Source organism: Mesoplodon bidens (assembly GCF_964165515.1).
Source record: "Mesoplodon bidens genome assembly, chromosome: 13".
NCBI classification, from domain to species: Eukaryota; Metazoa; Chordata; class Mammalia; order Artiodactyla; family Ziphiidae; genus Mesoplodon; species Mesoplodon bidens.
The window spans coordinates 26,754,707-26,767,308 of record NC_138169.1 but is presented as its reverse complement, the minus strand read 5'-3'; the positions used below and the strand labels follow the sequence as shown (position 1 = coordinate 26,767,308).

General features: G+C 58.3%; 1 protein-coding gene across 2 annotated transcripts in view; it reads left to right on the top strand.

Moving 5' to 3' along the window:
- The window catches only part of PI4KA (phosphatidylinositol 4-kinase alpha), a 94,719-nt gene that overhangs the window by 71,975 nt on the left and 10,142 nt on the right, over window positions 1–12,602 (top strand). For both annotated transcript variants that reach the window (XR_014017265.1, XM_081251760.1), the window contains exons 30-42: window positions 1,457–1,549; window positions 1,982–2,138; window positions 2,364–2,491; window positions 7,324–7,482; window positions 7,758–7,909; window positions 9,092–9,199; window positions 9,368–9,495; window positions 10,403–10,522; window positions 10,614–10,693; window positions 10,783–10,976; window positions 11,734–11,824; window positions 12,134–12,301; window positions 12,504–12,557. Coding sequence is in view for 1 of the 2 variants with exons in the window: in XM_081251760.1 (XP_081107886.1) it covers window positions 1,457–1,549; window positions 1,982–2,138; window positions 2,364–2,491; window positions 7,324–7,482; window positions 7,758–7,909; window positions 9,092–9,199; window positions 9,368–9,495; window positions 10,403–10,522; window positions 10,614–10,693; window positions 10,783–10,976; window positions 11,734–11,824; window positions 12,134–12,301; window positions 12,504–12,557 (1,632 nt within the window). In the remaining variant the exon portion in view is untranslated. The remainder of the gene's footprint in view (window positions 1–1,456; window positions 1,550–1,981; window positions 2,139–2,363; window positions 2,492–7,323; window positions 7,483–7,757; window positions 7,910–9,091; window positions 9,200–9,367; window positions 9,496–10,402; window positions 10,523–10,613; window positions 10,694–10,782; window positions 10,977–11,733; window positions 11,825–12,133; window positions 12,302–12,503; window positions 12,558–12,602) is intronic.

Genomic DNA, 12,602 nt, shown 5'->3' with positions numbered 1-12,602 from the left:
GTTGAAAGTCCGCCTGCCGATGCAGGGGACACGGGTTCGTGCCCCGGTCCGGGAAGATCCCACATGCCGCAGAGCGGCTGGACCCGTGAGCCATGGCCGCTGAGCCTGCGCGTCCGGAGCGGAGAGGCCACAACAGTGAGAGGCCCGCATACCGCAAAAAAAAAAAAAAAAAAAAAAAAAAAAGCTGGTGGTTGGCAGCAGTGGCCTGTCCGGCAGTGGTGCAATTTGGCATCTCCCAACCCTGGGGCCCAGTGCAGGGCCTCTGCGGTCCGTGGGAGCCCAGGTGGCCACATGCACCTCTGTGCTGACCGCTCTGGGGTCAGGGGAGGCCAGGCGCCCAGGTGGGAAGGGAGCCGCCCCTTAGGCAGGCTGAGAACGCAGGCAGAGGCCAGCGGGGCTCGGTCCTGGTCTGAGGTGATGTTGCCTAAAAGATTTCGGGATTTTTCCACAGAAAAGTAGATTTAGGTTAGGTTTTTCCCTTTCCTGTTGCTCAGGAGGGAAGGACCGTTTTTACCTTGTGTTTTGATCGCTGGTTGTTGGGAGACCCCGGCCCTAGAGCCCCTGCCCTGCAGAAGGTGCAGCCTGTGGCCTGGCTGACCTCTCCGCCCAGAGGGGAGTGGGCTGGGGACTGATTCGGGGCACAGGAGCGGGGTCAGAGAGATGCAAGGGAGGGTCTGGCAGCTCTGGGTCCCTCAGGACTGTGCTCAGCCTGGTGAGAGGACCCCGTGTCCCCACTTCCTGGGGAGCAGGCCGAGGTCAGGGACAGTGAGTGGCAGAGCCAGTTTCCCACACACACCTGCTCCAGGCCACTGTCTCCAAAAAATGTAATGCACTCTCAGGTCACCTTTTTAAAAATGAACCAGCTAAAAATTTTTATGAGAAAACCGCGTATTTTTTGTTTGTGGTTCAGTTTTACTCAGTTTATATCTTTTCCCCTGACCTTCTTTCCCCCCACTCCTACCACCCCAAAATAAAAAGTTGCCCAAAACCGCAGCACCTGAGGATTGGTTGTCTCCAGTAGTGTCCATGTATGACGACTGGCTGTGCTGTGTGTAGGCAACGGAGCTGAAGGGACAGTATGAGGTGGCCCTGGGGACACTGGGCAGGTCCAGCTGGAGGAGGGGCCTGGAGGGGTGGGCAGACTAGAGAGGCGAGGCCAAGGCAGGGGAAGTGGGGGCCGTGTGAGCCGAGGTCCCTTCCCAGTGTGGGCAGCCACACCACTGGGGGTGAAGTAGCTGGTCATGGAGCAAAGCTGTAGTCCCAGCTGCCTTCCAGAGATGTTTCAGAGTAAAATGTTTAAAACTGTTTTCCATGTGACCTGGCAGACCCCAGAGCGTGTTTAGAGGTGTTTCATTTTATTCACTTGGAGATTTTAATAACCCGGGTCTGAGCATGACAGCCTCACTGCACTGGTCTTTGGCCACGAGGGTGTGCAGTCACTGTTCTGTCTCTGCAGGCGACTCAGCTCACGGAGCGGCCAGCCTGCGTGAAGAAGGACTACTCCAACTTCATGGCATCCCTCAACCTGCGCAACCGCTACGCAGGCGAGGTAGCCGCCCGCCGGGTCGGGGCCCTCGAGCGTCCTCTCCTTCCTGGTGGGGGCGGGAGGTCTGTCTTGGGGGGAAGGTTTGGTTCTTGGAAGGAGTGGGAGCTCCTCTCTAGTCAAGTCTTATGAATAAGAGAGCAACACCTTTCTTGGGAAAAAAGTAGTGTCCGACTCAAGAAGCGCACGGCTGATCTTGTTCAGCCCACGTGCAGGCAGCTCTGCTGTAGCTCAGTGTTGGATTCAGACGTCAGGGCCGGGTCCCCGCCCTCGGGGACTGTCCAGAATGGTGGGAGCAGCACTTGTTTCTAGAGGAGGAGTTCCGGGGCACCGTGCGCAGTGGCGGCAGCACCCAGACGAGCCTGTCACTCCGCGTGGGCAACGAAGCCCCATGGTCAGGGTGGCCAGGCCACATGCGCCTCCGCTGACCTTCCACAGGTGTACGGGATGATCCGCTTCTCAGATGCCACAGGCCAGACGTCTGACCTGAACAAGATGATGGTCCAGGAGCTGAAGGCAGCGTTGGGCGTGGGTGACCCTCAGCACTACACAGAGGCCATGTTCAAGCTGACGGCCATGCTCATCAGCAGCAAAGGTACCGCCCAGGCCTGGGCCACCTTGCTGTCCCAGGGAGCGAGTCTTGACCACGCAGAGAGCGTGCGCTCCCCCGGGAGATCCCTGCGGCATCATGCACAGGACTGGGTTGGGGCTGTAAATAAAAGGCCAGCACTGTTCCGGCCGATTGCCAACAGTCCTGCTGACCCAGGGAGGCTGTGGGTCGACCCGTTGGGGCCTCTGAACAGCATGCATTTGGTTCCAGACTGTGACCCGCAGCTCCTCCATCACCTGTGCTGGGGTCCCCTCCAGATGTTCAACGAGCACGGCATGGAGACGGCCCTGGCCTGCTGGGAGTGGCTGCTGGCCGGCAAGAACGGAGTGGAAGTGCCGGTAAGACGCCGGCTGCAGGCAGCTGCGGGGTGAGAGGTGGAGAGCCAGTCCTGGCCCCTTGGATGACAAGCATGGAGACCCCGGGAAAGCCCCTCACCCTCCAGGGCCTCATATGTAAGCAAGACTGTGATATTAAAGCCTGCCCACAGGACTGTCACTGGGACCAGAGGGAGTGTGTTAAAGGACCCAGTGGTGCTTGAAGCTGTTATTTTTCCAAAGCTCGGCAGGGGGAGCCATTTCTCCGGGAGTGGACGCTTGTGTTTATCCACAGTGACCCGCGTCCTACCTGCCGACTCTGGGACAGCAGCCCTCCTGCTGGAGGGGGCCCACGGGGAGGGTCTACACACCCTTTCAGCTGATGGGATGAACACCTAAGAACAGATTTATTTTTCAAAGATCCCATTAATTTTTAACGGTAATGGGATTTGACATGTTTTTTCTGAGTTTCTTAAGATAATGAGATAAGTGGTCAGAAGGAGTGTTCTGTGTTTTTTGCCCCTGAGGGTCAGCTGGATAACTTCCAAGGATGGAACTGGAGTGTTCCAGGTGTGGAGGTGGCCGTAGTCGTACCTCCTCACGGAGTTTGTGTCCAGCTCACGGTGGTGGGCGTCTGTGGAGGGGCCAAATCGGGTGTGTGGGGGAGCAGAGGCACTGGCCCCTGCCCCCCAGCAGGGAAGTCGGTTGGGTCTGGACTCTCACCCAGCTGGCTGTGCTGTCCTCAGGGTTCCAGGGCAGGTCCCAGCCTGTGTGTCGAGGGTGACGGCAAGGGGTCTGCGCAGTCTTTGTGAAGATGAGCCGACCTGGCCCACCTCATGGCGGCTGTTGTCACTGCAGGGCAGGGGCTCCTCAGTCACAGCTACGTCCCGCCCTGTCAGGACCTGTGCGTGTATTGTCTTCATCTGTGTTCACTGCTGTGTGTGATACACGCCTTGTAACTGCTGTTTGTGTTGTCAAATGCTTTTCCTAAGCCTTATGGGTGTTCCCAGACCGTTTCGCATCCTCACGTACCTCTGTAAGCCTGGGTCTGTAGTTCTCCTCAGCGCTTCCTGGGCTGCAGGTGGCGGGAGTGAACTTGCAACCTCGTTCACCTTCATCTCGTGCTTTGGCTGTTCTTCCTGGGTCTGTGGTCCTAAGTTGCCTTTGGCATGTTACACACATCTATCATCTGTTGGCTTGCATTGTTCCTGGGAAGAAATCCACAAATTATCATCCTTTCTCAGTATGTGCTATTGTTTGTTTGTTTTTCCTTTTAGCTATTCTTAGGTTTTTTTAATCTTCGATTTTTAATAGTTTGACTCTGTTGTGCTTGGGTGTGGTTTTCTGTGTATTTTATGTTGGGATTCCTTGAACTTCCTAAATTTAGAGATGTCAGGTTTTTCATCAGACTTGGAAAGTTTCAGGCCAGTATTTCATTAAATATGTTTTTTACCTGGTTCGCCCCTTCTCACTTGGGCTCCAGGGACGCCTGTGGTGCAGACGTTGTGACGATGGCAGTGTCCGAGGGTTGTCAGCATTCCCTTGGGTGGTTTTCATTCTTTCTCTCGCTTTGGCCCATTTTCATTGGCCTCCCTCCAGTTCCCTGGTACTTCCTCCTGCCTTATTCATTCTGTTCTTAAACCTTCTTTTATTTTTTTTGCGGTACGCGGGCCTCTCACTGTTGTGGCCTCTCCCATTGCGGAGCACAGGCTCCGGACGCGCAGGCTCAGCAGCCATGGCTCACGGGCCTAACCGCTCCGCAGCATGTGGGATCTTCCCGGACCGGGGCACGAACCCGTGTCCCCTGCATTGGCAGGCGGACTCTCAACCACTGCGCCACCAGGGAAGGCCGTTAAACCATTTTTAATGTATTTTATTTCAGATATCGTAATCCTCAGATCTAGGATTTCAGTTTCTTTTTTGTACTTTGTATTTCTTTCCTGAGAATCTCTGTATCTTCACCATTTCTTTCTATTTTTTCTGGTAAATCTCTAAACATATTTATGATAATTACTTGAAAATCCTTATCTGGTCGGTTAGTTCTAGCATCAGGGTCATCTGTGTTCAAGTTTGTGACCGTGGACCTGACACTGTGTTTAGAAAAACAGTGGAGACTGAGGGGCCCTGCTGCTTTATCTTCTCCTTGTGCCTGGTGGCTGAAGTGAAGGCCGCACCCCCGAGGGGCTCATCTTGGCGAGAAGGATAGGTTCTTCCTGCTTTACATCACACCTTCACATCTTTCTTTTTTTTTTTTCTTTTTTTTTTTTTTTTTTGGCTGCGTTTGGGCTTTGTTGCTGCGCGCGGGCTTTTCTCTAGTTGCGGTGAGCAGGGGCTACTCTTTGTTGAAGTGCATGGGCTTCTCATTGCGGTGGCTTGTCTTGTTGTGGAGCACGGGCTCTAGGTGCGCGGGCTTCAGTAGTTGTGGCGTGCAGGTTCAGTAGTTGTGGCTCACAGGCTCTAAAGCGCAGGCTCAGTAGTTGTGGTGCACAGGCTTAGTTGCTCCGCAGCATGTGGGATGTTCCCAGACCAGTGATCAAACCTGTATCCCCTGCATTGGCAGGTAGATTCTTAACCACTGAGCCACCAGGGAAGTCCCCAAGGAGGGGTTTTTATGCCAAGCAAATTGCTACGTCATTTGGGGTCTGTCAGACTCCAGTTTGTCTGCTGCCTCTGCCATCATCAGTAGCTCGGCTGGCTTGAGGTTTCGGCCTTGGCAGGTCCGTCCACCACTCATGCCAGACCTAGTGCTGGCCCTGGGCTGTTGGGCTTATCCTTCCCAGGGAAATGTGATCTCTCTCTGGAAAGCAGCTCTTGGCAGCTCTTCACCTGCCCTCCTCAACAGCCCGACAGCTATGTGTGGGTTTGGCGTCACCAAGCTCTTGCTGTTGGCTCAGGGCTGAAGGCTGTCTGTCTCCCTGCTCCTGGCCTCTGCAAGGACCTGCTGTCCAGGCCTAGCTATGCCCCACACCCCAAAGTGGGGGCCGTTCCCCTATATTTCTATGTCTTTAGTATCATTGCATCCTGGTCTTTTGTTTTTTCTATTATCTGCTAATGTTTGCTGGTTATGGAGCAGTTGGAAGGTATGAGCACAAAGAAGAAAACAAAAATCATCTGTAGCCCCAACTCAGAGGCAGGTGCTGCTGGAGTCTTTTGCATTCGTGGGGAGATAAAGCGTGAGCAATCTTATTGGTCTCGTATAGCACGGGGGTCTGGGCCTTCGTTTCACTGAGACAGGAAGGAGTTCTGGTCCCCTGGTTCTCTAACCCGTAACAAGCACACAGGCCCAGACTGTCCCCCACCGTCCCGCAGTCTGTAAACGCCCAGACAAAATCCTCATGGCCCTCTCTGCCCACCGACACTCCACGGCGAGCCTTAGCAAATCCTGTCAGGTCTACCTTTTACCTTTAAAGCATCTTCAGAATCTGACCACCTCCCAGCAGCCTGGCCCAGCCTCCCGTCTCTCCCCTGCACTTGGAGACAACCCAGCCCCTGCTTTCCCCCCGGGCCCCTCCACCTTCTCTACACAGAGAAGCCAGGAAAATGGGTCAGATCACGACCCTCCCGCGCCCGGACCTGTCTATGCTGCTTGTGCTCACGCAGAGCAGAGGCGGACGGTGTCTGACCAGCAAGGCCCCTCTGCCCCCTGTTGCTGCCACAGGCACCCTGCGATCCTTGCTGTCCCGGCCCCAGTGGGCTCCTGCTTTAGACTGTGGGTGCCGGTCCCTCCCCGGCAGCGCTGTCCCCAGACAGGTTTTCTCCAGGGCTGGTCTGAGCTGTGCCCTCCGCCTGGGGTCTCCCCAGCCGCCCTGCCTGAAACGCCGCCACGCTGTCCCCGCTTCCCTTCACGGCTGTTTGCCCCCAGCAGAGAGCGCCGTGTAGTCTGTAGGCTGCTTCTACTCGGCCTGGACCTGAGTTGTGTTTGTTCACACTCGTGCCCCGAGCCTGGAAGGCAGGCCCTGGCCAAGGTGGCGACCAAGACGGGGGGACAAATGGTGGGTAGGCAACCTGGCAGGCTGCTCCCTTACTCTCCACCCTGCAACACATTTGGCTGCAGGGGCGACCGCCGGGCGACCATCCTTGTGTCGTGGACGGGCTCCTGTCTGCGCTGGACTCTGTCCTCACCTCATGGCCTCCAGATGGCTTCTGTGCCTGCAGGCAGGGAGGAGGGCAGAGGCGAGCGTCACCTCCCTGCCTTCTTCCTCAGGGCTGCCCTGACTCCCACTGCTCACTGCTGCTAACGAGTGGGCGAGGGGACCTGAGACTGGCCGCCTGGCACCCTGAGCAGCCGTGGAATGGGAGGAGGGGTGGGGTCCACGCGTCCCCGCAGGGGCTCTGGATGCCCTGGAAGGAGCCGCTGGCTGTTGTCAGGCCACAGAGGCTGCGCCCCTGCGAACCCCTCGCCCAGGCTGGTGGGGTCACAGGCTCCACTTGGCCCCCACAGTTCTTCCCTGAGCCTGGTTAGCGGCATAAAGGTGTCGTGCAGGGTCCCTGGGGGTGGAGAGGAGGAACTGGGTTCTGGAGCCTGCCACCCCCCTGCCACTGCCAGCCCAGAGGCCCTGAGCAGGCAGCCTCCCCTGGGTGGTTTCCAGGCAGTGCTGTCACGGGTGGGCTGCACCACAAAGCAGGACACACTCCTGGCTGTGGTCCAGGAGGGGCTTCTGGTGAAAAAAGGCTGGAAAGTGGGATCATGGAGAGATCTTAGTGATTTTTTTTTTTTCTTCTTACCTTCCTCGGTTTTCTAAATTTTGTTCAATGAGCATATATTCCTTTTATGATTAAAAAAACAAAACAAAACAAAACAAACAGCAAGCCTCTTTCTGCGCCCCACAGAGGGGCTAACGCCTGCATTCTTGCAGTTCATGCGGGAGATGGCGGGGGCCTGGCAGATGACAGTGGAGCAGAAGTTCGGCCTGTTTTCTGCGGAGATAAAGGAAGCAGACCCCCTGGCTGCGTCGGAAGCCAGTCAGCCCAAACCCTGTGCCCCTGAGGTGACCCCTCACTGCATCTGGATCGATGTACGTGCCCCCCTGGCTCCCCTATGCTCCACCCACTCTTCCCCGGGGTCGGGGGCTGCCCTGGGACTCGAGGTTGAAGACTGCCCCACCTGGGGGGCAGCTGGCCCATCTCTCTCCCCAGGCCCCGCCGGTCTCTTCCCACTGCCCCACAGATGCCACCTGCCCTCCTGTGGGCCTGAGCCCCTCCTTGGCAGGCAGTCGTGGCTCCAGGGTGGGCGGCCACCTGGCCCCGCCAGCAGCATGGCCCTGCCAGCAGCATATCCCTTTCTGTCCAGTTCCTGGTGCAGCGGTTCGAGATTGCCAAATACTGCAGCTCTGACCAGGTGGAGATCTTCTCCAGCCTTCTGCAGCGGTCCATGTCTTTGAGCATCGGGGGCACTGCGGGGAGCATGAACCGGCATGTGGCGGCCATTGGGCCCCGCTTCAAGTGAGAGCTCACCCCAGGGCCTGCTCCCCCGGGTTTCCTGTGGTTGGTCACTTGTTCACCAGAAACTGACCGAGCCCCCAGTACATGCAGGGCCCCTGGGAAAGGCATCCGCACATGATGGCCGGGGCCACCACGCCCTCTCGGGGCTGGGGACATGGGCCAGCGTGCTGTCCACGGCAGGGAAGTGTGCAGGAGACGCTTCACATGGGGACCCGGCCAGCCAAACGCTGGGGGTGGGCAGCAGCAAAAGGATTCTGGTGACACATTGGAGAGGGAAAAACGGCCAGCTGTGTGGCAGAGCCTGGTGTAACAGCTCAGGCCCATTACCCTCTGAGGCCAGTTGTGCCAATTGCACACCAAGCCCTGTGCAAAACCAGCCACACCAGGGGAGGGCACACACCCCCATAGGCAGCATGTGGCCCACTGGGCCTCAAACCAGGTGTGGTGGTCAGGGGCGCTGTGGACACAGCAGGAGGGCCTGGCCTGGCATGGGGAGGGCTCTTGACTGGGCCTGCAGATACCTGGGGGGTCAGATGGAAGGAGGGTGAGGGGCCCCTGCAGGTGGGCACCACTCCCCCTACCTGTTCCCCTCCCTGAGCTCTTGACTCATGTTCCTGCAGCCCACTGGGCACCCCCTCGGCCCGTGCTTCTCAAACCAGTACCCAAGGGCTAGTTCTCTTTTTCCCTAATTTCCAGTCTGTCATGGACCTATACTTTTACAAATTGCAATGAGAATGGGTTAGTAGGAGAGGATCCATGCTGGACCGTCCCAGCCATGGGAAGTGGCCATGGAGACGAGCAGGAGGGCTGCCCGTTCCTGACCAGCGCGTCTGCGGATGCCTGCAGGGCAGCCCTGATCTTGCAGAATCCAAGCAGATTGTTCTTAGAACCTGAGTTCTACCTTCGTAGTCCCCGTAGGTGATGGTACCTCAGGGAGTGGTTTGCAGTTTGTGGGACCAAAGCTTCTGGCCGAGGGGCAGAGTCACACACGTTGTTTTCCCCCCAACAGAAGTGAAGGTTTAAAAAACCTTTCGTAAGGCATCAGGGTACAGTAATCCGAGATGGGTGACCACCTGCCCGATCCACAGCCCTGGCGGGAGGGCTCTGCCGCCCGCAGGTGGGCCCTGAGCTCAGGGAGAGGTTTGCAGGGGGCGCCACTCCCTGACTGGGGCCCTCTTGCAGGCTGCTGACCCTCGGCCTGACCCTCCTGCACGCGGACGTGCTTCCCAATGCGACCATCCGCAACGTGCTCCGCGAGAAGATCTACTCCACTGCTTTCGACTACTTCAGGTGCTGCCCCCTCCCCCCCCCAGCCCCAGGGCCTGGGTCACTCAGCCTGCTGGGTGCCGACCCCCTGCTTAGCGGCCCGACTTGTCATTAGGAGGCTGCGCGCCCCACCTCGCCGCGCTTCCTGACTCCTAGACCCTGGCACTCACCCTCGTCCCTGGCTGTTTGCAGTTGTCCCCCAAAGTTCCCTACGCAGGGAGAGAAGAGGCTGCGTGAGGACATAAGCATAATGATTAAGTTCTGGACCGCCATGTTCTCAGATAAGAAGTACCTGACTGCCAGCCAGCTCGTTCCCCCAGGTGAGCCCCAGCCTCAGCTGTGCTGCATGGTCACCGGAGGCCCACGCCTGCCCGGTCACCTCTTCTCTGGCCGCTGCTGGGGAGCAGGAAGGAGGGCAGGGTCTCTTAAGCAGACAGGCAGACACCCCTCGGTGTAACTTCCCAGTGCCGGGCCGTTCACAGGGGCCCCCTGTGTGCCCCACGGTCTGTATTGGACTACGGCCTGTGTGCTGGGAGGGATAGGGCACGGTCCATTGTCACCTGGTGGGGCCAGTCTTACCGGCAGGCGACTCCAACATGGGGGGTCGTGGGAACGTCCCCCGAGGACAGGCACTTGCCCTGCAGCAGTTGGGGACCAGGGGCAGTTTTCTGGAAGAGGTGACATGTGAGCTGCATCTCGGAGCATGGAGGGTGGACGGGGTCAGGGAAAGGCACTGAAGTGGGAGCCGGCAGCCGCCCCGCAGGAGGAAGCCCCGCTCTTGTTTCTCTGAAGCATGTAGCTGGTCACGCGCCCAGGCTCGGGGAGGCGCGTGTCTCCGCAGGCAGACACACGCGGACAGCCTGGCCGCCACGAAAGGGAAAAGCAGGCATAGTGATTGTAAGCAGCTCTTGGCTCCACTCAGAGCAGGGCAGGCAGCCCTGCCATCTGTCCCCACGGGTCCCTGAGTCATCGCCATGTAGGAGGACACCGGGAGGTCAGTGCCATAATTGATCAAGGCGGCTCCTCGATTTGCTTTGCTTTGGGCTCAGGGGAACATAACACAGTTTAGAAAGCTTCCATCTGCAGTGGTTCATGAGGAACTTTGCAGACGCCTGGTTCGTCCAGGGAAGCCGCCACTGGCCGTCTCCCCCACCTGCTCTCCCACAGCTGCCTTGTCTGTGGTGAAGGTCCAGACACCTCTTTCTAGAATGCTGTGTCTGCCCACAGATAACCAGGACACCCGGAGCAACCTGGACATAGCGGTTGGCTCACGCCAGCAGGCTACACAGGGCTGGATCAACACCTACCCGCTGTCTAGCGGCATGTCCACCATCTCCAAGAAGTCAGGTCGGTGGGGCTTTGCTGCCGGGTCCCTTGGGTCCTCGGGGTCATAGAGCAGCTCCAAGGGACACTCTGTGCCCTCCCCCTCCGTCCCCAGGCATGTCCAAGAAGACCAACCGGGGTTCCCAGCTGCACAAGTACTACATGAAGCGCCGGACGCTGCTGCTGTCCCTGTTGGTGAGGCCCGTGCGCCATGCCTGCAGCGCTGGGGTGGGGGAGGGGCGCGGGCTATGCAGAGGCGCATCCATGTCTGTGTCCCTCACCAGGCCACTGAGATCGAGCGTCTCATCACGTGGTACAACCCACTGTCGGCCCCGGAGCTAGAGCTGGACCAGGCTGGAGAGAGCAGCGTGGCCAACTGGAGGTCCAAGTACATCAGCCTGAGCGAGAAGCAGTGGAAGGACAATGTGAACCTCGCCTGGAACATCTCTCCTCATCTGGCCGTGCAGCTGCCAGCCAGGTGGGCTGCCTGAGAGGCCCTGCGGGAGGTCCAGCACAAGGCACCTGGTGGGGGGAGGGCACGTGTCACAGCCAAGGACTGTAAGGGAAGAGCCATCATAGCCCCAGACGCTCCCCAGTCCTGTGCAGTGGTGGGGTCTGTCCTGCCGGGGGCCCAGCACCCTGGAGCCCGAGGAGATAACATCAGGGCACCCCAGGGCCTCACCTTGTTTGATGAGGAAAGGAAACACCTGTGGTTACTCTGGGAGGTAGGCCTGGCAGCCAAGTGTCCTGTGAGCTATCCTGAGGCAGCTCTTAACAGGGACAGGACTCAGGCTGGTAGGTGCTGAGAGGGGCTTCCCGGGCCCCCTGTGCTGAATCCCAGTAGACTCCATGTGCCTGTGTGCAGGGTGGGCCTTTCTTCCCCAGAGCCCATGCTGCATACTTACTGCTTCCTTCTTTGGGTCCTAAGTCCTTCTCAGGACAGGATCGGTCACACCTGAACACTGCACCCACCCTCCCACCTGCTAGTGTGCCTTCTGGCCCACAGGTGCCACACCGTGGATGGGTACTTTGGGGGCCAGGCCAAGGGAGGTGTCCTTGGAAGGATCATTCCTGCTCCAGGGAGTTCTGCCCTTGGGTCACAGCCGGTCACAGTAAACACCATGTCAGTAGCCACAGTGCTCAGATGTCACTGGGTGTTGGTCCACATCCCTTAGTCCAGGGCTCCCCCAGCCCCCATCTTCGGTGTCTGCCACCCACACCCTCTGTGCCTGCAGGTTCAAAAACACAGAAGCTATTGGCAATGAGGTGACCCGTCTGGTTCGCTTGGACCCAGGAGCCGTTAGTGACATCCCCGAAGCCATCAAGGTAAGCGTGGCGGGTAGTGTGCCAGGGCCTGGTCCTAAGTGCACAGAAACAAATCTGCCTCCAGGGATGCCTGGAGGCGAGGAACACAGCAAAAACCCACTGACCTCAGTGGTACCACGATTTTTCCGATCTCTTGTGTTATCTACTCTTCGGATGAAACATTTACTGTGTTTACAGTAGAAAAACGTTGAGTGTATTTCACCCTGGTTGAAGTTGTGCTGTTGTATGTAATGTGTCAGAAGCTGTTATAAATGCCTTGCGGTTTTCACTCCTTGGGGCCATCCCTGTGACTCCCTGCTTCCTCTCCAGTTCCTGGTCACCTGGCACACCATTGACGCCGATGCCCCCGAGCTCAGCCATGTGCTGTGCTGGGCGCCCGCAGACCCACCCACAGGCCTGTCCTACTTCTCCAGCATGTACCCGCCGCACCCACTCACGGCGCAGTACGGGGTCAAAGTCCTACGGTCCTTCCCGCCGGTGAGCCCATCTGCTGGGTCGGCCTCGGGGGGCTGCCCAGCCCCACGGGGGGACGAAGGGCAGGCCCGATCGAGGGTGAGGATGTGTCCTGGGGGTGGAGTGACAGCAGGGCCAGTCCAGGCGGGGTGGGGCCCTGGGACCCCTGTCCTGCGTGTGCTCTCACCCCTCCCTGAGTCATGGCTGCTCCTCCCCCACCACACAGGATGCCATCCTGTTCTACATCCCCCAGATCGTGCAGGCCCTCAGGTATGACAAGGTAAGGCATGCAGCATGGGCCGACCAGCCTGGAGGGCCGGGCGGG